The sequence below is a fragment of the Crocodylus porosus genome, unplaced genomic scaffold (assembly GCF_001723895.1).
Source record: "Crocodylus porosus isolate Cpor-Errol unplaced genomic scaffold, CroPor_comp1, whole genome shotgun sequence".
Classification (NCBI taxonomy): Eukaryota; Metazoa; Chordata; order Crocodylia; family Crocodylidae; genus Crocodylus; species Crocodylus porosus.
The window spans coordinates 40,861,765-40,885,327 of NW_017728949.1; the positions used below are offsets into that span (position 1 = coordinate 40,861,765).

General features: G+C 40.5%; 1 protein-coding gene across 4 annotated transcripts in view; it reads left to right on the plus strand.

Moving 5' to 3' along the window:
• Positions 1–21,044, plus strand: part of WIPF1 (WAS/WASL interacting protein family member 1) — an 84,544-nt gene extending 63,500 nt beyond the window's left edge. For all 4 annotated transcript variants that reach the window (XM_019554230.1, XM_019554232.1, XM_019554231.1 and 1 more), the window contains 7 exons: positions 2,009–2,097; positions 4,078–4,207; positions 7,427–7,603; positions 9,131–9,898; positions 12,185–12,400; positions 13,598–13,711; positions 17,093–21,044. In XM_019554230.1, the coding sequence (XP_019409775.1) occupies positions 2,047–2,097; positions 4,078–4,207; positions 7,427–7,603; positions 9,131–9,898; positions 12,185–12,400; positions 13,598–13,711; positions 17,093–17,148 (1,512 nt within the window). In that variant the 5' untranslated portion in view covers positions 2,009–2,046 and the 3' untranslated portion in view covers positions 17,149–21,044. The remainder of the gene's footprint in view (positions 1–2,008; positions 2,098–4,077; positions 4,208–7,426; positions 7,604–9,130; positions 9,899–12,184; positions 12,401–13,597; positions 13,712–17,092) is intronic.
• The last annotated feature ends 2,519 nt before the right edge of the window (positions 21,045–23,563 follow it).

Consider the following 23,563-nt stretch of genomic DNA (forward strand, 5'->3'; position numbering starts at 1 on the left):
GGTATCAGTTATCAGTTGACCCATTTGGTTTAGCAGGGGTCCAACGTTGCCCTTGCTTTTCCTCCGGCTCCCCACATATCTGAAAAAGGATTGGAGGTGAAGTCTCAGTGATAGCATCCCAACTCTACTAGCCTCATTTTAAAAAGGCACCATTTCTATCATCTCTTTTAAAGTGGAGTAGACAACTTCAGGTGTTCTCCAATTGAGAGCAGCACTTTGTAGAGGAAATTAACAGGCTTCTTCAAGGTTGGTGATTCAGTGATAGAATTTTCACCTGCCATGCAGGACACCTGGCTGCAATTTCTGGCTAATTCCTACATTCAAGTATGAGGTCAAAACTCATGACCCTTTAGGTCCCTCCTGACTCTGATTCAAAGAAAAGAAGGCATTTCTGGAGATGACATTTCTTTTACACTACCAGCACCCTTCATATTTTCATTTCATTCTCTGTACCGTTCTAAGGGTCTTCTGGCCATAGTTGGATATGGCTAATATTAAAGGCAACTTAAAGCTAAAGCAATTCTGAACACAGCCAGTGTTCTCAACACCCATAATTCTTTAGAATGGAAAAAGAACAAATAGAAAAGTTGTAGTATGTGGCAGGGGACAAAATACCACCTATAATCCTAAACTCATAGAAAAGTAGGACTAGAAGAGACTTTCAGAGGTCATCTAGTCCAACCCCCAAAAGATGCAGGATCATCCTTATCCAAGCCTTACTATACAAATCTATTGTGTAACCTATTAGTAAAACTACACAGTCAATTCTGTCACCCAACGAGAAAGCCTAGCACCCTAACCATAGGTAAGGTAGCGGTGCAACAGTGTAAGCACTTTTGACTAAAAATACCCATCCAATTTGGTTTCTCACATCTGACTTAATATTTTAACCTCCAAGAGGTTTCTGAAGCAAGCCAAGGATGAAAATTTTACATTTAATCACTAAAAAAGAAAAAAAAATTCAGACCAGGAATGACACAGCAGGAGTTCTTTTTGCATGTAACTCAACATGTACTTAGCTGATTTCGCTCAGATGTTTTTCTTATGATCAGATGCCTTTGGGATGAAAAAGGAGACCAGGGAAGAAGCACAGTTCTTTCTTGGAGCTGCTTTTGGGGTGGTGGAGTTGTACATGGTTCTTATGCAGGGATAAGTGTCATGTTTTGCTCTCTTCCTTGGTAAAATTCAAGATGGTGTGTATTACAGCTTCTGAAAATTCTGGTGTTTAAATGACTCTGGTTAAAAGACTATGCCTTGTCAAAGCAAGAATTTAAAAGAGATGATAGAAATGGTGCCTTTTTAAAATGAGGCTAGTAGAGTTGGGATGCTATCACTGAGACTTCACCTTGCAGTCAGGAAAAAAAAATCTCACTGGATGCAACGTGAGTTTTTCATAAGCATTATTTATTACTGCATATTCCTAAAGTGTCTATCATCCTATTGCGTGGTGCAGAGTAGGAAGTTTGTAGCTAAATCCACCTGTGTTTGTGTTTGTGGATGGGCCTTACTGTTCACTGCTTGTTGGTGGTGGGCAAAAAAATAATCATGGTATGGCTTTTTAAAATTACATCTTTCCTGGTCTCAGCTGAAATTATCATAGTTGTAATCCACTGAGATCTTCTGTGTAGCCCCCAGTTTACGTATGTCACCACTGCATTAATCTGCACGTTTCTTTTCCAAGAGTTTAAAAAGTATGTTCTTCAAAGATGGTAGTGTAAAGGTGATGTTGTAGCTGTCCAGGAATTATGCAGGGGTAAGAATTTTTGGGGGGTAATCTCTTTTTTTGGGCCAACTGCATAGTTGAGATGAAGTTAGATACGTTTCAGATGCAAGGCACTTTTCATCAGGTCGGGGGAGGGAAACAAGCATAGCATTCTTCAAACACTGGTATGTATTGGGAAGATGTTGCAGATGCATCTGCTGGGTAAACACATGGTTTGTGGAGCAGGTAAAGTACTTCCCAAAGTTATGGATTTGTTACAATACTTTTCCCCTTTTTTTCTGACAGATTACACCATAAATTCAGGAAAAGTTGGACTTTAGACCATGCCTGTCCCTCCTCCTCCAGCTCCGCCCCCTCCCCCAACATTAGCATTGGTAAGTTTCATTTTAAGACTGTAGGATCACAGGAAAGAGTTTAGAAATACTCACAGGCTAAACCAATCCACATGCTAAACATGTATATTTTACAACTTTTATAATATTTAAAGGGTCAAGCAGAGACCATGAGCTTTGGATCCTCCATGATGCCTGGAGAATGCAGTTTTCTTTATCTTTCAGGAATAAAGCATAAGTACCACTGTTACCACTACTCATCGACAGCAATAGTGTCCATCCCTGAGGTGCCTCCACTTGTTTCATCCATCCAAAGTCATTTAGTTTAGTGTATGGGTTCTCAAGCTGAGGACCCACCCATGTTTCAGGAGGTGGTGATCATCACCTTACCTTTTAATAGCAGGTGGGAGAGGGATTCAGAATCTCTCCACTTTTGTAACAAGGGGACCAAACATAAGTTACATTTTTTCATGTGATTGGCCCCCTGAAAGTGCCCTACAGCCATGCTGTGACACGTGCACAGCTGCAGAGTGTTTTAAAAGTGGCCAATCACATGACAAGTTAGCCCTTATCAAATGAGGGATCAGATGAAGGCAATCCACTGAAGCACCTTAGGGATCTTCTATTCCCTTGTGTGATCGGGTGCTGGGATAATGCACGCCACCCCAGGGGCCCCTGTGCTTCGCAGCCCCTGATTGGAGCCCCCCACCTCATGGATTCTCCCTCAGGCCCCTCCCTCCAGCTCAGGCCTGGCAAACCCCAGCCTGCTGCTAATTTCCCCTCCCTTCTCCAACCTCTCTCTCTACAGACAGCACCAGAGCTGGGAGCAGGGGGGAGCAGGGCTAGGGGAGAGAGACTGCATGCAGGCAGTGGAGCTCGCTTCTCCCCCACCTTTCCTCCCCCCACTGACCCAACAGGCAAATGGTTGTTGGGTTGTGGGGGGGAGCACTCTGACTCATGGCACTTCATATAAAGCTCCATGAGTTAAAGTGGGGCCTTCACATCTGTCACCACCTATGGGGGCACTATCTGGCGAAGGTTAGAACCACTGGTCAAGAAAGTGCTTGTTTTATTCATTGAACAATAGCCTTATTTGTCCCCACTTCACTTCCTCTTTGTGCAGCTAGAGAAACTCATCCCACACCAAGGTCCTGCAGGGTCTCTCAAGGTCAACTTTCACCATTTCCTAGAAGAATTCCATATTCCTCACACGAGTCAGGAAAGTCATTCAGTCTTAAAACAAAAAAACAAAAAATTGAGAAGGCCTTTTTCTGCTAAACTGCAGTTAAGGAAATAGCATCAAAGAAGGGAAGCCTAATTAAACCAAGTCAGCCCCAACTCGTAATATTTGTTTTCCTTTGGTTGGAAGTCTTTGTTTTAGAATTTTACATATTTTTATATTTCATACAAAATATTTTTCCCAACTTCTGAATTTGTTACTTTCCTTGAATACTGAGGTGGCGATGCACACGTTACAAAAAAACCCAGAAGATATAGCCGAGTTTGTGAATCTAACACTTTTATTGGGAATCAAAAAAGCCTGTGATATTTGAAGTTGATCAACATTTTCAAACAAATTTAACAGAGAGAAAACAGTAGCCAAAAATTAGCTCCCTTCTTAATATCCAACATTTGGATATCAGAGGTTTCAGAATCTTTTTGTGTAGACAGATTATGTGGGCAACTTGCTCTTGTTCAGTCCCCCAAAATCAATTTGACACAGATTTGTCTTGGCTTCAAATTTGTCAAATACAATTCAGAGCATTAGATAGAAATCAAAAATGGTTTTAGGTAAGTAACCTATCTTCTGGAATGAAGGATGGGTTGAAATAGAAATAGATTTTAGAAGAATCTGTAATGGCAATGCTAACTACTCTTAGCACTTTGCTATAAGAGGGAAATGTATTTTATTCCTATTCAGTTAAAAATTGAGGGGCCAGTTGCCTCCTGTTTTCCAGTGGGCCTTTGCTGTTAGTTCTAAGGTTTTTTTTCACTTCTTTTATTTGTAATTTTACTTTACAGGCAAATACTGAAAAGCCAGCCTTAAACAGGTCTGAACAAGCAGGGCGGAATGCTCTTTTGAATGATATTAGCAAAGGAAAAAAGCTAAAGAAAACTGTTACTAATGACAGAAGTGCCCCAGTCCTAGACAGTAAGTATTATCCTGTAAATATTAAGTAGTTAATGTATCAGGAATTTAGTATACAGAAACATAGTTGTTTTATCATCAGCAAAGAGTTGTATAAGAAACTGGTCAAATAAAACCTTGCAAAAGTTATATAAGTAGAGATTTGCTATAGCCATGCATAGCTTTTGTCACTTGAAATATCAATTATGATTTATAACATTTTTGTATCCATTTGTACAGTAACTCTAGTAAGGCTATTTTAAAGAACAATACCATGTTTATTTTTCTGCCCACCATTGAAGTGAATAGTAAGACTGTATATAGCAAGTATGATGGTCTTCATTCTTGTTTGCATGAATTAATAAATGATGACAAAAAAACAGTCCCAAGTTGCAGCTTGCTGAATGCAGGCTTAAAACTACTGAAGCACTCTAGCGATGGAGGCGGAGGGAAAACCTCCTCCAGTACAGAGATTTAATGTTTTTTTAGCAAAAAAAGCATGATGGGATTGAATGCAATATGGGTAGAATTCTATAACCATTTGTGCACCTAAATGCCAGCTTTCTAGTTGCATACCTGGATGTTTTTGACCCTGTCTCTGCACTATGGATTTATAAGCTAATACAGATGCAGACTAAGCATGTGCAGTAGGCTACCTGACAGCCAGACACATATGAACTTATTCTGGATTTAACAGTCATTGGATAAAATGGATGAAGAGCAGTGCAGTGAAGAAACTTCTTCTCTTTTGGGAGCAGGCTAGAACTCAGGACCCACTGCTCCTTTCCAGGGCAACAGCCATGCACCCTTGAGCTTGTGTTCTTTTTTCTTTTCTATCTTCCTCTCTTGGCTGGTGGGGAACAGCTTCAAAAAAACCAATATAATGTTTGGATAATGCCTGATCTTTTTTGTGTGGTACTTAGAGCGCTGTGCTAGAAAGTCGCAGTTCAAATCTTCTGTAGGTCAGGGCCCTCAAACCCAGGCCTCTTGCTTCTTGGGCAAGTACCCTCACCACTCATGTACTGGGGCTAAAGCATATTTTTGTTAAGATAGGCTACTGTTCAGACATTCTTGTTTATGACTAGATTTCAGTATCTCTTTAAATATCACCATAACTAAAACCCAGAACCTCTGCTTAACCAAGAGATGCTCCTTAGCGGCGATGCTCCTTAGAAGCATACAAGTACACCATTCTGGGGTGATTCAGCTACAGCCAGTATTCCTTTTCAGTCTGGAGACGGAAAAACGTGGTTGCTCAGTCTGTTAGATAGCATTTTGAAGCACTGCAGCAGCTCAGCATAGCTACCTGTACCAGAGCAGTGTCTCTATCCAGCCAAGTGGTTACAGTGCTTCAAGAGACTACTTGGCAGATGCAGAGAGGACTGGAAAAGTTTAGCTACCCAGAACACTGGAAGGTAAAGAGAACCAAGAATAGTAAAGCTTGGTGTGTCAGTTTCCCAGTGATTGACTATGCTGTGCTGGAAGATGCTCATCACACCGGTGGGTGGCTCAAACCAGATTTTGGGAGTAGCAGTGATATTAGGAATCCAAGCAGACCTAGCCTAGCACATTTTAAGCCTGGATGTTCAGAAAAAGTGATGAGGGGGACACTGCATCACTGAAAGGACAGATCTTTTAAAAGAGAACCAGGGAAACCAAGCAAAGAAAATCTAGCATTTAGCAAATGTTTCATTTGGCTAAGTAGGTGTTTTGGATCTGCCATAGCAAGGCAAGCAAGGGGATTAAAGAAAGATGAAGCAGCAAAATTAAATGTGATGTGGTCTATTTGCTTGATAATATGAATTAATAATTTATAGTGAAAAAGGATCAGCTCCAGAATCATAGAGAAGTAGGGCTGGAAGGGACCTCCAGAGGTCATCTAGTCCAATGCCCTGCCTGAGGCAGGATCATTCCTATCCAAATAATCCTATACAGTCCATATTACCATCAATCCTGACACAACACAGACCTAATACCCTAACCTGCTGTAAGTAAACCAGGGAAACTGTGGAAGCCAATGATCTGTTCTATAAAAGGTTTTCAATATATGCTCAAGAGAACCCAGGTAGAGGGCCACTGCCCCCACCCCAGCTGCAGAGGAAGGTCTGTACCAATCTGACCGTGGGGTAAAAATATGCAGCAGGCTACAACCTACATGAATCAAAGTTGAATCTAGCCTAGAGTAATGAACAAAGAAGAGAGGTATAACTGAGCATTTCCACATAATACTTCTTTCTCCATGGGAGGGACCACATAATAATGCTTTTGATCCACAGCTATAAAAATACTTTAATTTAAAAAAAAAGGAACAATTATATAACAATTAGGCTAGATATCAGGAAGCACTACTTCACGGTCAGGGTTAAGCTAGATATCAGGAAGCACTACTTCATGGTCAGGGCAGCTTGGATCTGGAACCAACTTTCAAGAGAGGTAGTCCTGGCTCCTACCCTGGGGGTTTTTAAGAGGAGGTTGGATGAACATCTTGCTGGGGTTGTTTGACCCCAGTATTGTTTCCTGCCATGGCAGGGGGTCGGACTAGGTGATCTACTCGGGTCCCTTCTGACCCTACCAACTATGAAACTATGAAACTATATTTACCCACCTTTCCAAAGAGATACAGAGAAATGACTTGGCCAACGTCACCCAGTAAGTCAGCAGCACAGCAAAAACTAGAATCCTGCTCTTCTGACCGCCAGGTATGTCTTCATTCACTGGACCAGGTTTCACAGGAACTACTTCAGAGAAAACACTCCCATGTGCCATTTCAATGATACTACTCATATGAACAACAGATAAAAGAGTCTTTAAATAATAAAACCATTTCTGTCAGTCAGAGCTTTTCTAGGCCTGGAGAAAAAAGGAAAGCTGCAAAACTCCTTTTTCTAGATGGGCCTTGCTTAAATAAGTGTTTATGGCGGCAATATCACTGCCATTGAGGTTTGGGCACATTCAGCAACTTAAAACTTCACAGACCATTGACAGGAAGGACATCTCTTACCCCTCAACTTGCTTATTAACACAAGCTGGAGAAGGATTAGGCATGAAAACCACAAAGAAACAAGACAAACATGAAGGTGTGAATGAAAATCATGTGGAATTCTCATAGCTCCAGTTTATTCTAGTCCCAGGTTCTACTTGGTGTCTGTTTCACAGTCCTTTAGTCCAAGGTGATAAAAGGAAAGAGAGGACCTAGTCAAACACACTGACTATGTTTAAATCTTCTGTTTTTTATTTCAACAGAACCCAAAGGCTCTGGTGGCGGCGGTGGCGGCAGCAGCAGTTTTGGAGGAGGCGGTGGTGGAGGAGGTGGCGGTGGTGGGGGTGGTAGTGGCTATGGAGGAGGTGGGCCACCTGGTTTAGGAGGGCTGTTTCAATCAGGAATGCCAAAGCTCAGATCTGCAGCGAATCGAGATACTGGTAAGGCAGATTTCCCAGATTCTTGATGAATTCAATAAGAATAACAATGTTTTTCTCAGCCATGATATTACTTAAACCTCTATGCAAAACCTGTTGGCTCAGGTAGTTCCTCCAAATCCACTTAAACAAAAAGACAACTGAAATAACAGTGAAAGTTTAACTTTAAACTTTCAAGTGAGTAAACTTGAAAGAAAATGTATGGTCACTCTTGTACCTCAGTCTTTCAGACTTTCTAAGTATTTGAGCCCATCCCTTGGGTGTGAGGCAGGGTGTTAGCAAAACAATTTCAGCTTTAAATTTGATTTTGGGTGCTTCATATTTAGTGCTAGTTGTTTGAGGTATTTTGTGGGGGAAGTTAAGACTCCTTCCTTCCCCCACCCCCAAGATATTAACTGAAAAATTAAAATCTGAGGCAAGATGCCAACAGCTGAGTACAGTAATAAAGGCCCTCTTCCATGTCTGCATACTTTCAATGTGTGACTTCAAAAGAATTCCAAATTAGAACTCTGTTAAACACAAGGGAAGCAGATCTACTCCCAAAATGGACAGTGCACTTCAACTCCAGAGAGACATAATTATCCAGTTAGGGAATGAGGTAAGTATCCCAGCAGGCTGGTATGTAAGCTGTCATCTGCAGTATGTCCTAACTGGGGTTGCTTTCATCTATATTTCACTGCTTTCAAAAGGAGCAACAGTGAGAATTCTTTCCCATGAACAAACATTCTGTGACTGGAAATATTTATCGAACTGAGGATGCACTAATTGGCACTGGTTGAGGAAGAACTGGGCTCTAATGTTTATAAAGCACTATTAAATTGCCGTACATATTATAGATCTACACTAATCTTTCAGCACATGTTGATATGACACAGTGCTGGAGAGCTGGTGTTATCTCTTGTGTCATGGCCTATTTTGGGACATCTTAATCCAAATGTTCTTGGCATCACAGGCCAGTGTTTCTTCAACAGCAAGGCTGTGTTTCTCTGGAGAATACACAAACAAACCAATAGAAAATGAGAATTAAAAAGGGAAAAAAAGAGAATCCATTTTGCCCTATGTTTCTATTCTGTTTCTTTTGCTGAGTTCTGTCAAATATTGATTACTTTTAAGATCAGTTTGCCAATGATTGAAAATCTCGAAGAAGGTTTCTCCAAAGAAAACCTCTTTCTTCTCATGCACTTGATCAACATTTGCATCAAGGCAGCATAAATATTTATAAAATTTGCAGTAGTCTGTGATGGTTTTAGTCTATCAAAAATAGTCCTCTCCTTGAAGTCTTCCCATGGTAAAACAACAGTTACTCTGGAGTTGCTGCCACACATTTATTAAACTATCAGCTTGGCAAAATCCTGAAGACTTCAGTCACTACTTATTCATTTCTTACTCAAGATAAATTCCCATGAAGCAAGGACTTCAAGATTCACCTATTGTGAAAATACGTTGTATAATTCTTAGTTATTTACTATCTGTTGCCGCTTGACCAGTTCACTCAAGTGTGACTAGCCTTTGCCTGTCTTTTATTCTCAGATTCTGGAGGAAGCAGACCACCAATACTACCACCAGGAGGAAGAACAACATCTGCCAAGCCCTTTTTACCTCCAGGGGGTGCAGGGCGATTCCCAGGACCACCACCTTCAGGGCCAAGAACTGCTGCTCCTGAACCACAAAGAAACCGAATGCCTCCTCCAAGACCTGATTTTAGTTCCAAACATGACATGGGACCCCCTCCAGTGCCCAATACTCCAAGACCCATTCCGTCAGGTCTACACAACAGAGGGTCCCCTCCTGTTCCAGGATTAAACAGGCAAAGCAATACAGTACCTACTCCTCCACCTTTCCTAGGAAACCGAAATGCAGGATTTGGAGGATCTGTTCGCCAGTCAACTTCAAGTTCCTCATCCCCTAACCGGCCTCCCCTTCCTCCTACACCTAGCAGGTCAACAGATGACAAGCCATCACCACCACCACCACCTCCAACAGGAAACAGGCCACTCCTCAACAGGGAAAGTTCCTTACCACCTCCTCCACCTCAGAATAATAAACCTCCCGTTCCTTCCACACCTCGACCATCCCTTGTGTCACAGGCTCCCCCACCACCTCCTAGCCGACCAGGCCCACCTCCAGTTCCACCCACTTCCAGTGGAAATGATGAAATGCCACGGCTTCCGCAAAGGAATTTATCTCTAGGTTCTCTTTCTTCACCCAGTTTGCCAGGGGCTGGTCGTTCTTGTCCTCTTCCTCCCCCTCCAACTGAGAGACCACCTCCTCCCATAAGAGATCCACCTAGCAGATCAGGTAAGGCAATTTATATGATTTCAGCTGAATGGACCACACTCATAGTGGCTGAAATAATTGTATTGTTACAAGTGTTGTTGTGAAATAAATAAAGTACTTTGAATAACTTCAGTTTACTTCATGATTATCCCAGCATAATATGGGCTGTAGATTTAAATAGATTAAAATGTTTTGCCATAGAAACTGGTGCATAGTACCAAATGCCAATTAATATTAACAAATTGTAGTTTTTCTTTCACAGAAAAAGAGTAATCAACTTTCTGTTTCACCAACATTGGGCATGCCCCCTTAGAAGTAAACAGACAAACTTGAATTAACTGTCACAACCTTTGTTCAGCAGTTACTTTCCCAGAAAATGGGTCTTTTTGTTACTACTACATACCTTTCTGCACTTAGACTGATTACAAAGACCATCCCACCAAACTTATATTTTAACAGTGTAAAAAAATAAAGTCTTTGTATATTCATTATTATTGTTGTAGTTAATAGTGGTTACAAAATTGTATTTCTCCACTACGTTCTCTGGTACAGAAAACTCCTTTTACCTTGGGGTCCAATTAGGTGAGACTCTTTTCTCCTGAAAATTAGTACAGTTTAGGGCAGCTTTCACATGAATAAAAGTTTGCAGAATTCAGCCATCTGCATACTAATTATTGTAATAAGAAATGTATCCAACAGCAGTTAAACATAATGACACTTTTTCTGCCTAAATAAACCATGGTGATATTTTATAATACACTTCGCATTCATTTATGACCATAGGGGTTGCTGTTACCCTGACCTTACCCTATTCTGTGTGAAATAACTAGTGCTTCTGCCCCTAAACATATGTGTGCCTTACATGAACCTTAAGAGATCTATCAAAGACTACATCCATCTATAGGCAGCCTTCCAGCTTTTAACAACCCAGGCAACAACACAGGTCCCTGACAATGTAACACCTGTGGTAGCTTTGCTGCCAAACAATCCCAGGCTGGCCACAGAAATGCTCCTTTGTAGTTTCACGGAGGGGTGAACTGTCCTCATGTAATACCAGCCCAGTCATCATTCATAGGATGGATCAAAGTTTCAGAGGGTGGCTGTGCTTATTCAGACAGCTACCTTAATTTCTTTCCGTATAAACTCTGTCTCCACTTTTCCAGTGTGTTTTGTAGGGCTCCCTTGTTCAGAGATCAGCACAGACTGCTAATAGTGATTTTCTTGATCATATAGGAAGTAGAGGGAAATGGTGGTTGTATTTCTTTTAATGCAACTCTGCAGTATGACAATGTTAGATAAAAAAGAGAAATATTCGGAAAGATATTAAATGAGCCCTCACTAATCAAGCATCATTCCAGGAATGCAAGCTGCAGTACCTCATAAATGCAAACCACAAAATCAAGGAATTTCTTGCAACTTTTTTCATGTTTTCTGACAGCACTGCAATATCTGCTGATCTTAAAATATATATATATATCTGTGACTAGATTTGATCAGGATGGAGGAATGCTTAATAAAAAATAATAAATAGAATCTCAAATCTCCCAATTGTCCCACAATGTGTGGGAGGCCTTTTATGTTGGATCCTGGCATTTTATTTTGCCAGTTATTCGAATGCACCAGTATTGGAAATGTTACAGTCTGTGCGTGAGATCTGTTTCCAATTTAGAGGTAGATGGATATACTCCAACTACAGCAGAACATGGCACATAGCAAATATTTGTATAAGCAAGAGAACTGATGCTACACTGCTTAAAACTTCTGCAATTGGATTGAATTTTACTTTACCCCACACCACTAGTAGGATTTATTCCCGACACCCTGAGTGGATCACACTACTGCAAGGAGGATCCTTACTTAAGGTCTGGCTTGAAGGAATGTGGCATGAACCAGATTCTCTTACATTATATTGATGCTTAGTTGTAGCTTCAACTCTGTAGTCAGCATAAGTTTGAGGGGCTTGAGAGCTGCTTTAAGATGGTATAAGGGAACTACCATTGCAGAGGAAGGTATACAAAGATGAGCTTTATACATGAGCAGTAAGTAACCTGCACGTCTGCAGAGGAGCCATGCTTTCAAGAGATGGTGAATCAGGAAAATAATTTTGAAAGACTGCATTACTGCATCCTGATTCTTCCCTTTGACTAAAAGGGCAAACTGGACCCATGTCCTACTTCTGGCATCCACCCAATAACCTCTGTCTTATTTGTTAGTCAGAGGCAGTGATACAAGGCAATAAACACTCTGAGAATAATGGAATGTTATACACAATATGGTATATATTTGTTTCTTTCTCTCTTGATCCAGGACCACTTCCGCCTCCTCCTCCTTTAAGCAGAAACAATAGCACTTCACGGGCATTGCCTGCTACTCCACAATTACCTTCCAGAGCAGGATTAGAAACCCAGAGAGGTGGAGTAAGGCCTCCACTTCCTCCTGACAGACCTGGCTCTGGAGCTCCTCTACCACCACCTCCACCCTCATCAACAATCAGAAATGGGTTCCAGGACTCGTCATGTGAAGGTGAGCTGTGCTTCTCGGGACCTCTGCCTAAATAAAAACTAAATAAATATTTGAGAATTTGGCCCACGGACCTAGGTGTAAAATGATACTTTGGTCCTAATTTTGAACTCTCAGCAGTCTTTTCTAGGGGTATTCCTGATTGACACAAGTATAATTTGAGTCCAGGGCAGACCTACCTGTTTGGGAATTAGGTAAATGCTATCTGCAGAAACCAGACACATACAGTCAATGATACTGATATGATCAAACCAGCAGTTGAGTAGGGTTTGATTTAAGCACTAGGCAACAGAAATAACTCTTCAAAAGTAAACTAAAAAAGGAAACGTATTTGCCCTTTTTTTTGCTTCTTTGTGTATGATGTAAGACCTGAAGAATCTATTTTCTTAGTATTTATGTTAATTCAGGTTCTCTCTCCCATGAAACTGTTTGGAAGGCTCAACTACTTGCATAATGAAATCAGGAGAAACTAAATGCTGAACAACAGAGAAAGGAAGGAATAGTTAGGCCTATGTTTGGAATTTTAATTTTTTTTTTTGATAATTCTTATTTAAATAGTACCTATTGAACAATTGGGATAAATGGTATACGTGTTAAAGCAAGTAGAAAAGGATTTTAAACAATCCTTTTGAACACTCTTTATGTTCAATCAGTGGGAGTTTTCCTTATATAAGCAATGCAAAACTGGGTTCCAGAACAAATGATTCTGCCATGAGCTGCTGGTGAAATTTATTCAGATCATTGCTCTCTTACTCAGTACAAAAAACAACATGATAAGACTGTTGTCATTGCAACATGCTGAAGTGATCAAAAGGCAGGAAAAGACATAGTTAAAGCTACAAGTGCACCCTAGTGCACCTGTATTCAGATAAAATGACAAAATGCAGATTATTCTTTCCATTATTTTGGTAGCAAAACATATCAGCTCTTTTTACTCTTAACATATTATTGTGGTCCTGTAATATAAATAAGGGTATCAACATATTATCTAGGTAGTCAATGAATATGAATTCTGTGTTTTTATACATCTTGCATAAGTTGTATACTTTTTTTTTTTACATTGAATTTTACCACAATGGTTATTAATTCTTATTCTATCCAAAACAGATTTTCAACTAGAACCTTTCATGATGATTGTACATTTTTATATAACTATTCTGTGACTGGCAGAAGATTAAAAAGTTTTTTTTTTCTCTCCAGATGAGTGGGAAAGCAGATTTTCTTTCCATCCAATATCTGACTTGCCCCCTCCAGAGCCATATGTACCAATGGCTAAAAGTTATCCCAGTAAACTGGCAAGGAATGAAAGCCGAAGTAAGTTGGGTTTTGTTAATTTTTGCTTTGATTTTGCATTTCTTTGCTAATTATGGTCTTTAAGTGGTACAGTGATGAGAGTGGAATAACTACCTTCATTGAGCAACATTCTCAGTAAGAAATATGTCTTCCAGTACTGTATTTATTTGAATCCAAGATGAGGGGTTTTGTCCCAATAAATACTGGGGGGCAGGTCTTGTCCTAATTTTGAGTACCAGTCTGAAGTTCATCTCTGGCTTCTGCTCCAGACTAAGGGCTGAAGTCAGAGCTGATCCACTGCGAGCCCTAGGCCAGAGTGAATCATGCAGTGGGGGAGGGGGCTTATGGCAGGGGAAGCATGGGGTCATCTTAAATTCAAGGTCATCTTGGATTCAGGTAAACACAGTAATTGAAAATAATTGGAAATAAGTAGTATCTGTATCTAGTTGGCTTCTCTTAGAACACAGCTGTATAAAGCTTGGCTCCTGAGCCAAAGGCAGCAATCTGACTTCAAGCACTACAAGGAGAGGAGCTCCTGAGGGTGATGCTGCTGGTGGGAAATCCCCAGGCAACAAAGGTACCCTGGAGAGCCGGAGGGAGACAGCTGAGAGGAAAGTAGGAATTGCTGTTGGTGGCCAAAGACCCAAGACTGGTGTTTAAGTTTAGTGTTGGTCATTTTGTTTATGTTGACCATTGTGGCTGTGAGGCATGAGCATGGCTGTAGGAGAGAAGGGAGGCCACAAAGGGGTGCCCATGGGAGAGGGCACTGTTAAGGATAGATTTGTAGAAGGTAGTAGCCCTACAAAGCCACAAGAGATGCCAATGTGGCACTCGGTAGTTTGAGTTCCAGCCAGGGTCTAGTGGCTTGCACTCGGGTAGGGCTGGGAGTCCAGTGAATAGCATAGTCAGAGAGAGTGAACTGTAAAAGAGGACAGCCAGCTGAGGGCATCAGAGAAGGAGTGGGCCCTGAGAAAGGAAGGGTGCTAGAGGAAAAACAAGCCCCAGGAATAGAGACACATATGGTATTCACTGAGGCCAACAATAAAAAAAGAAGCTTTGCTCAGAGAGCTGAAATAAATGATCAGGCCAGACCATGATGATGAGATCAGGGCAGAGTGACACACCCAAGGCTCGCTCTGTCATCCTGATGTCAGCCTCCCAAGTTAATATCAAATTTTACATCAAACTGTAAAATTAGGCAGTAAAATAGGGCAGTATCCTGAGAAAGCCAGAGTGTGAGAACAGAATTAGTGCAGCCACAAGGAGACACCATGGCTGTCTTCAGAGGCAGATCCTGCTACAACTACTGTCCCCCGATTTCTGCCGACTCCTGGCTGCACAAGCCAGTCAGCCAACCTAGAACTCGCCCTTCTACCTTATGTGTGAAAGTACAATTCTTATTAAATTCAGCGAAGGTAGCTGGAGTATTTTGGAGGTCAAAATTGGTATTAATGAGCAAAAAGAATTTAATGGCTGAGATGAATTGAGCAGCCACCCCAGGCACTAACATGGCAGAGTGAAGGTAAGTGGTAAATAACTCAACCAGAAAGTCCATGCAATGCTATCAATAAAATAAAATGTATACAGTACCATACTTACTTGAAAATAAGATGACCCCCTAATAAGTGGATTCTATGTATGGAAAAATTATAAATTTGTTATCATTTTCCAGGTATAGAATTTTATCACTGGAGGTTTGCTACAGCAGAGAAAATAAATCTGGGAGGGTCAGGTGGCCCCCTTGCCCTCTGCCCCTAACTCCTTCCCTCTGTAGCTCCTTCCCCAGCTGCTTACTGTCAGTCAGACTGGGCTTTCCCTGAATACATGGAAGTGAGAAGCAAATTTGAAAACACTTATTTTAATATAAACATGCCTAGAATACTTTGCATATAGGCAAATTCTTATGGGTACCCATAGACTTAGTTAATCCAGAAGTGGTGCCTTTTACCACTTTTGAAACTGCTGCAAGTTTTAACACAGGTACTCCATAAACAAAATAATAAGCAGCTCTTTTGTACTTACTTATAGAGAGTACAAACAATGCATAATATCAGTCCAAAGCCAAAGGCTCCTGATTTACCATATAGTTCATTGGGCTCCAGATATGTCCCCCACAAAGGATCTTTGTGCTGATTAGCCCCCACCCCACCCCTTCCCACTTACGACTGGAACTGGGTGCTCTTGTCACAAGTCCTGGGATCCTCCAAAAAATTATATGCAGATGAAGCACAGGGCAGCCTGGTCCAGCTCCAGCTCTTGAAGGGCAAGGTCATACTAATCATTTGTTATGGGCAACATTGAGATTTTGGGTAAGCTGTTTGGGACCCCATTTGGTTATATTTGCCAGACATTTCAGGCTGGTAAAGAAACAGGAATAATTGGAAATGGGAAAGAAAGGCATAGCTCAGCTGTGGGAGTGTAGAGGAAGTCAAAATATAATCAGTGTAGCAGCTCCCCACGGCCTGAGAGTCAGTGCTGAGAGGAATTGTGTGCAATGAATATTACTATATTTTTTTATTCAGGTAATTGATCGGTTCCCAATAATTTTGTGGCAATGGGAACCAACCAGGTGGGTTGCACCCTTGTCTGCTTGCAGACAGGACTCCCTACAAGAGTCTCATGCTTAGCTTCCCACTGGCCAGCTTCCAGTGAGATGATCTTGGCTACACACCAACTTTATGGAAAGTTGACTCCTCCCTGCTTGCTCCTGGCCATATGGCTAAGGGCAAGCAAAACTCAAGGGCATTTGAACACCAAGCCTCTGGGCATGGGCCTGCACATAGGATGCCCGCCAAAAGATTTGGAAGAATCTGAAACCCCAGGCAGGGGTGGAGGATGCTTGCCAGTAGTAGGGCCACATATGGTTCTTGAATGACTCATGGATTTGGAATTGATTTGGCTGATTTGACTTTGGACATGAAAAATTTTCCTTTTAAAAAAAAAAAAAATTTTGTGGCAATGGAGAGCTGCTTTCAAGCTTTTCCCCTAGTGCGGTGGGGGCATCTGAACTCTTAAGGCTTCTGGGCCTGCGGCTTGCATGTAGGGTGCCACCGAAAAAAAAAAAGTTCCCATCAGTATGTTTGCCCGGTATGGACCATGTATTTTATTGACATGCTCAGTGTTGGCTGCATTTAATCAGCTTCATAGTTGGTTTTGATTGCTGAGCATATGCTGCTTTGTGCAGCAGTTTAATGATAGATAATGAATTTAGTGAGGTTTCCTTGTATGCAGGTGTAAACAAGGGGCTTCCCCCCACCCCCATGTCAACCATATTCAAGTAAATATGGTAAGTATTTTAAATTAGTAGTTCTCCACAAACCTTTTAATGAGTAGCTTGGGTGTGAGCTTCTGCATGAAACAAGTACAACCTGCTGAATGCAACAATCTTGCTTTCTTTCCTAGGTAGCTCTGCAAGAAAGGAAAGAGGTGCCCCACCACTTCCACCTATACCGAGGTGAAGTGAGTTCAGGCCCTTCTCAAGATGACTGCTGTTTTTAATTTTTATAATTACTTTTCATGTCCACATCATTTAAAAGATGGCTTTTTTATTATTATTTCCATATTTGACTTGTGGGTTGGAGTAATTTTCTGAATCTCTATTACAAAAGTGTTTTATGAATTATAGTTGTTTAGGATTATCTTTTTTTCCTTGTTTGCTTAAACTGTAGGCTGTCATAAAAAAGCATTTTGAGAGGACAACATATGGCAATACCTATGTAAGCGTATTGTTGCGGTTCTCTTACTGGTGAACTGAATAGGTCCTTGAATTCAGAAAAAGCAGGAGCAAACCCACTACTAGTTTTGGGTGCTGTGGTTTTACCATTTGAGCTATGAGATACAATTTTGAGTTCTGGATAAAAACTCATCACCTGGGAATGCTCATGAAGTGAAGTTCCCTTGTAACTTTTCTTTGTATGCTTCAAAAACTATCCAGCTATGTGAATTTGCTGCTCAGAAATCAACCAGAATTCTCTTGACCACAGGTTAGCTAGTAAATATATTTACTACGCTACTGAGGGCATACTGGGCCTCTAAGGAGAACAAGTATTTCTAGCCTTTTTTGGCCAGAGGAAGGATTGCCACAACACAGAGGGGGAAATCCCACAAAGAGAAAAAGAAATTGTCAGAGTTTAGAAGTGTTTAAACAAATAAACAAAAAGTACCTTTTATTGTCCTGCTCCCTTGTTTTGTAACATTCTTATGCTTTTTGTTATATATTGAGTCTTTTCTTTGGAAGTCGACTATGCCACAGTTATCCATGTCCTCAGAACTGGATAGCTCAAGGCTACATCACTGTCTGTGCCGGATCAAGAGAAGTGGGGTGTATTGGCTGCCATACTTTGCTCAAGGTTCTAGCTCTGCATCCTCTCTCCAGGCTATCTCCTAAGAGGGATTCAGGAGAGATCTGAGGAGTTTTCCCTTAATAGAAGAACAATAATTTTAAGACATTGGATGATTGACACATTTGTACAATTGTTTTTAAATATTGTACATGAGCAGCAAGTGTTTGGTTGAATTAGTGTGTTTTATAGACTGAGATAAACAAATGTAAAAAGCCATTGGAAACTATAGAAGGACTATGATTCTGGATCTGAACTTGATGGACGAATGTATTTTTATCGGCTGGACTCCCGAAAGTTAGTTTTGAAGAGCTTCTTTGCCCTACCTCCTCAGTGCTATTGGACTTTCTCGGTGTGCTCCTTGGAGTCTATAAGGTATCCTTTACTGCTGGTTATGTTTCATATTGTGTGACTCGTTAAATCAGAAGTAGTGGTTATGTAGGTTAGAGAATAAATTGGATAAATTGCCAGCTTTGTTGGCATGGAAGATATGATCCTGGAGGAAGCTCTGTGAAGAGATTATAACATGAAACTCAAAGACCTACGTTTGAAACTCTGGGATTCTTAGAAAGGAACAGAAATATCTACAGTGGGACCGTGTAAGTGACCATGAAGATCCAGATCCCTGCCTTACAATCTGTTCAGTCTCACAGAGAAGCATTAGAGTAGGATTTGGTACATAACAAATTGTTTTTTCTATTATATGTTTACAAAGTCATATTTGAATTTTTACCTATGATTGTTTACTATTACATTCTTTTATTTTTTACGTTTTAGTATCTAACAACTTGTTTCTGAGACACGGTCCATGGTCCTGACCCTGTAGTGAATCGCACCCAGATGCATCTAATTGAAGAATCAGGGCCATGAGGGGGTTTTTTGCGCAGACTAATGGCAGCTCTGTGTTTGAAATGTATTAAAGAATCAAGCCCATTTCCTAGCAGTTGACCTGTAAATGTATTAACCAGTAACATAAAAAGGGTTAGCAGGGCACCAGCTCCTGGTGCCAACACAGAGGGGTGCCAGAATGGCAGCCCCAGTGGAATCCATGCTGTAGCAATAGTAGCAACCCTACACCACTACCAGCAACAGCTGGGGCACAGGAACACTGCACTGCGGCAGCCAGGGACCTTGAGTTCCCCAGGACAGGTAAGACTCCTGCCCTCACTCCTCCCTCTATACTCAACACTCACCCTGGTGCTGGGTGGCACACTCATCCCCTACCACCACCTCATCCCACTGTCCGACATGGTTTTGCCCAGGGTGCAAATCCTGCTAGGTACACTTCTGATATTAACAGCATTTTAAAGAATGGCACTTAAACTTATGGGTATGAAAACTGCAAGCCTGCCTTTGGCAAGCTCTTGTGTGAATGTAAATCCAAAGAAGATATAAAAGATCTAGTGATATTTATTGGATAAAATATTGTATTTGTGTTGTTAAATTGAAGCACTTAAAACTTTCTGAAGCATGATGTTACAAAAATGCAGAATTCTTAATTACCATGCCAAAGTCTTAATAAAATATATGAATAGTTATGCATTGTAAAAACCGAGAGAAATTCCAGAAGTTAAACATCTTTATAATTTATCTGCTTACAAGACTCATTGACATATTCAAAGAAAAAATGTTATGTCATTAGGCTAGCTGCCTCCTCCAGCTACAGCATTCTACATTCTGAAACCATAACAAAGCCTTAGCAGATTAGTGTTGGTCTAATTTTACAATGTGGTGTGGCCTTCAAGGAACTAATCAAGGAAAAATGCACTTATTTTTTGGGAAACTCTGGCTTCTTTTTTAAAAGCACTTTCTCGGCTACTGGAACATTCTTCAAAATGCCTATGCCAAACATTTATAAAATATTTTTAATAAAAGCAAAAATAGGCATTTTCTATCAAAAGTATAGCTTTTGCTGTAAAATTCACCAGATTTAGTAAAGAGCAATGCAGTATTTTAGCATTCAGTATATCTCTTTGTATACACACAGATATTTACAATATAATCAATATTAAGGTATTTATTTTACTATGCAATGTTTTTTAAAAATTATATAAAAGCAGAAAACAAAACTGCTTAATAGAATGGTGCCTTACTACTTTGTTAATCAATTTTAATGTCAAAATAGCAATTACTGCCTGTTTAGAAAAAGTAATAGAAGTTATGCTTTTATGTCCTAATGTAAAATACAAAATAGTACTTGCAATAAGATGATATAGTTTAAGCCAAGTCCTGCAGTTGTAACTTACTCTATCTGCTAACTTCCAAGTGACATATGCAGGATTAGGCCTTTTTGGGGGGGTGACTGGGAATCCATATATTCCTAATCAGTTTCTGGTACAAATTGCATCTAGAAATGGAATATTTTTACTTTAAAAAAATTACAGTCACTAGAGCCAATGTGTGCATCTGCTATATCTGTACAATTCAGTCGACTTCAGTGTGATTGCACAAATCTATTGGAAAAAAATTGGTTGTGTATAGTATTTAGTGTGTCTCTTTTGATGGCATTGTGTTGTAAACATACACACCTCAAATAATCTGTGTTTACTAAGACTCAAATTGTGTGACAATGACCAACTGAAAATTACTTTCTATGCAATCCACATTAAATAAATAAGAGCAATTTTTGACCATTTCTATTTATATTTAATATCTATATTTACTCCATACTTCTGAATGAAGAGTGCATGTTATAAGCGTAGATATAATTTTCTATAGGCTCTGGACACTGAGAGAGGAAGCCTCTCTGTTTAGTGTTAAAAAGTACTAACGGGCACTTGATATGGGATGCAAGGAGCAGGAAGGGTACTGCTATCCAAATCAAGTTCCAATTATCATTGCTTTTGGATACCTTGATTCCCATCACTAAAATGTTTAGAAGAATGACTTCCTTCAGAGCAAAATACTGGATTAGATCCCTAAATGGTTATTTAGAAAGCTGAACAATAACTTTTTGTAACTGCTCTAAATAGAAGCTAATTTCACCATAGACTTGTAAACTATTATGAGCAAAACCTGGAATACTCATTTGCTATTATGTGTTTGGATTTTCACTCATCTCATAACACAATGATTTCTACATTTTTAAAAAATCAATTAAAGACTGTACTGTTCTCCTAGGGACTAAAAGTTAAATTTTCTAAGCAAATTGGTATTTGCTTAAAAATAGAATGTTGAGTATTGGGAAACCTTGATGCAAAATTGCTACAGAAGTAGAATATTGTTACAAAACTAATTCCCCAAATAGTAAATATTGATATAAATGCCAAAAAGTGAAATATGATGTGCACTAACTTACTACTTTCACATTGTAATATTGTGAGTGTTGATGTCTTACGAACTGAATCTATTATAGTAGTATATTGGATGTGTATACCATGATTTATATAATCTTTAGTCTTTCAAATAGTCCTCTATCAGGAAGAAAAGATAACTTCTTGCATAAAATATTTAGTAAATTCTAAAATTAGCTATTGTAAGGAGAATGTCTTCCCAGACGCACACAAAGGAAATGAGACTCCTTTGAAAGGTATTTAATATTAATCTTCTAGACTATTTAATTAGATATTTAGACCTACAACATTGATAATAACAGGAGTTTTGTAGCTATTTAACTGAATCAGGGCAGGCTGTGTTTTCTTTAAGTGCACACGGTGACAAAACAAAAGTAGAAATGAGCACTGTGTGTCCGAAGAAAAGGAATAATACCCCTGGTTAATTAATATGTTGTCATTTTGAAGTATGATAAGACTTATTGTGTTTAACTGGCTGATAGCTTAGGTACTATAATATGTTTACAAAACAAAACGAACAAACAAAACCTGTACTTGTGAAACTGCACAGAACTTCAAGAGGGAGAAACAGAGCTTACGATACTGAAGTAAAAATGATATGTCCCCTTCAGAAAATTGCATGAAATCTAGCTAAAGCCTGGCGTGCTGACAGAGGGAGACTTTTGCAACTTAGATGCAGTCTTTGGAAAGCTTAACCAAAACAATCTATAGTGGAGCTGTGGGCTTGGTTCACCAAACTGTTTTCTTGTTGCATTGGGGACTGGGGAGCATGGAGGAGGGAATTCTGCTGTTTAACATTTAGCTTGTTTGTGATTTTTTTTCATTTTATGCCAAATAAATGTTCTTTTATTAGAATGAGTAGCTCTGCAACCAGTTTGTTCCATTTGGAATTACTCTATCAGTTTCTAGACAGAGTTCTAGCTTTAGTAGAAAGGTAGTTATGGACTTGGACACTCATAGAAGACTGGCAATAGTCCAGCAAATTGGTGTAAACCAGTGGTGCCCAACCTTTTTGCCTCACAGGCCAGATGGGCAGTGCCAGGTGTGTCTGAGGGCTGGATCAGGGTGGGTACAGCGGGGGCCCGATCCAGCCACAGGGAGGAGGTGGGAAGCAGCCCAGCACTGATCCTGATGGAGGGGTTGGGGAACAGACAACAGCAGAGCAGCCTGATCTGGCAATGCAGGGGTGGGGTGGGCCCAGGCCTTATCAAGCCATGCAGCAGTGGCTTGGCTGGGCCTTGATCTAGCAGTGTGGAGCTTCAAACTGCTCCCAATCACCAAATATCCTGATTCCTGGGTACCCCTGTGAGCCAAATTTGGCCTGCAGGTTGGGGGTTGAGTATACGTCATATATACTACTTTGCACCAAAGCCCTCAAGGTTACAATGATGATAACGCACTTAGAGCTTGGCAGAAAGAGTGTAATTTTTTATTAAAGTCACACATCTATATCCTGTACTAGCCAATTGCCTGTCAAGAAGGATGGGTTTCAAAGGAGTGTTTACATGGCCGGCCCCAAATGGTGAGTGGAGGGTGGGGGGCAGCCATGTAAACACTCCCTCCTCCACCACTGCCTCCTCCTGAAGCCTCTGGGGCCCGGGGCTCCCTCCCCCCACCTACTTCCACCTCCTCCCCCAAACAGCGGGGCTTCCCCCTGCCTCTGCGCTCCCCTCCCTCCCTCCTTAGCTGCCTCCCCTTCCCTGCTGGCTCTTGGTAATAAAAGTTGTGGGGTGCAATACAAAATATTTTTAAAGATAAGATGTAATAAAAAGCACAATTATATACTTAAGCACAGATTCATGCTGTGAATGTCCCCACTAGCCAGAGACGAGCAAATAATTAGCATATACATTTACCACCCAAAAAGACTTTCTTTAGTTCCTCATAATACTCCTCCTATTTCTAGGCTTTACACTTTTCTTATACTGTATAGCTTTGCTAGTTAGTTTAGACAATGGATTTGTATAGGATGGTTTGGATAAGAATGATCCTGCCTCAACAGGCTGAACTAGATGACCTGGAAGTACCTTTCAGCCTTCTTCTCTATGCATCTATAGTTTGGGCCAATTGCAGCTAAAATACAACATTAGAACTCTGTAGTTGCAACATTAAGTACAGCATACCCCTTCATCTGCCTGCCCCTTTAGCCTCTCCTCTGATATAGAAGGGGACTTGATAGCGATTATAGTGCAACCTCATTATAACAAGTGCATAGCACCTCCGTGTGACAGGAAGAGAAG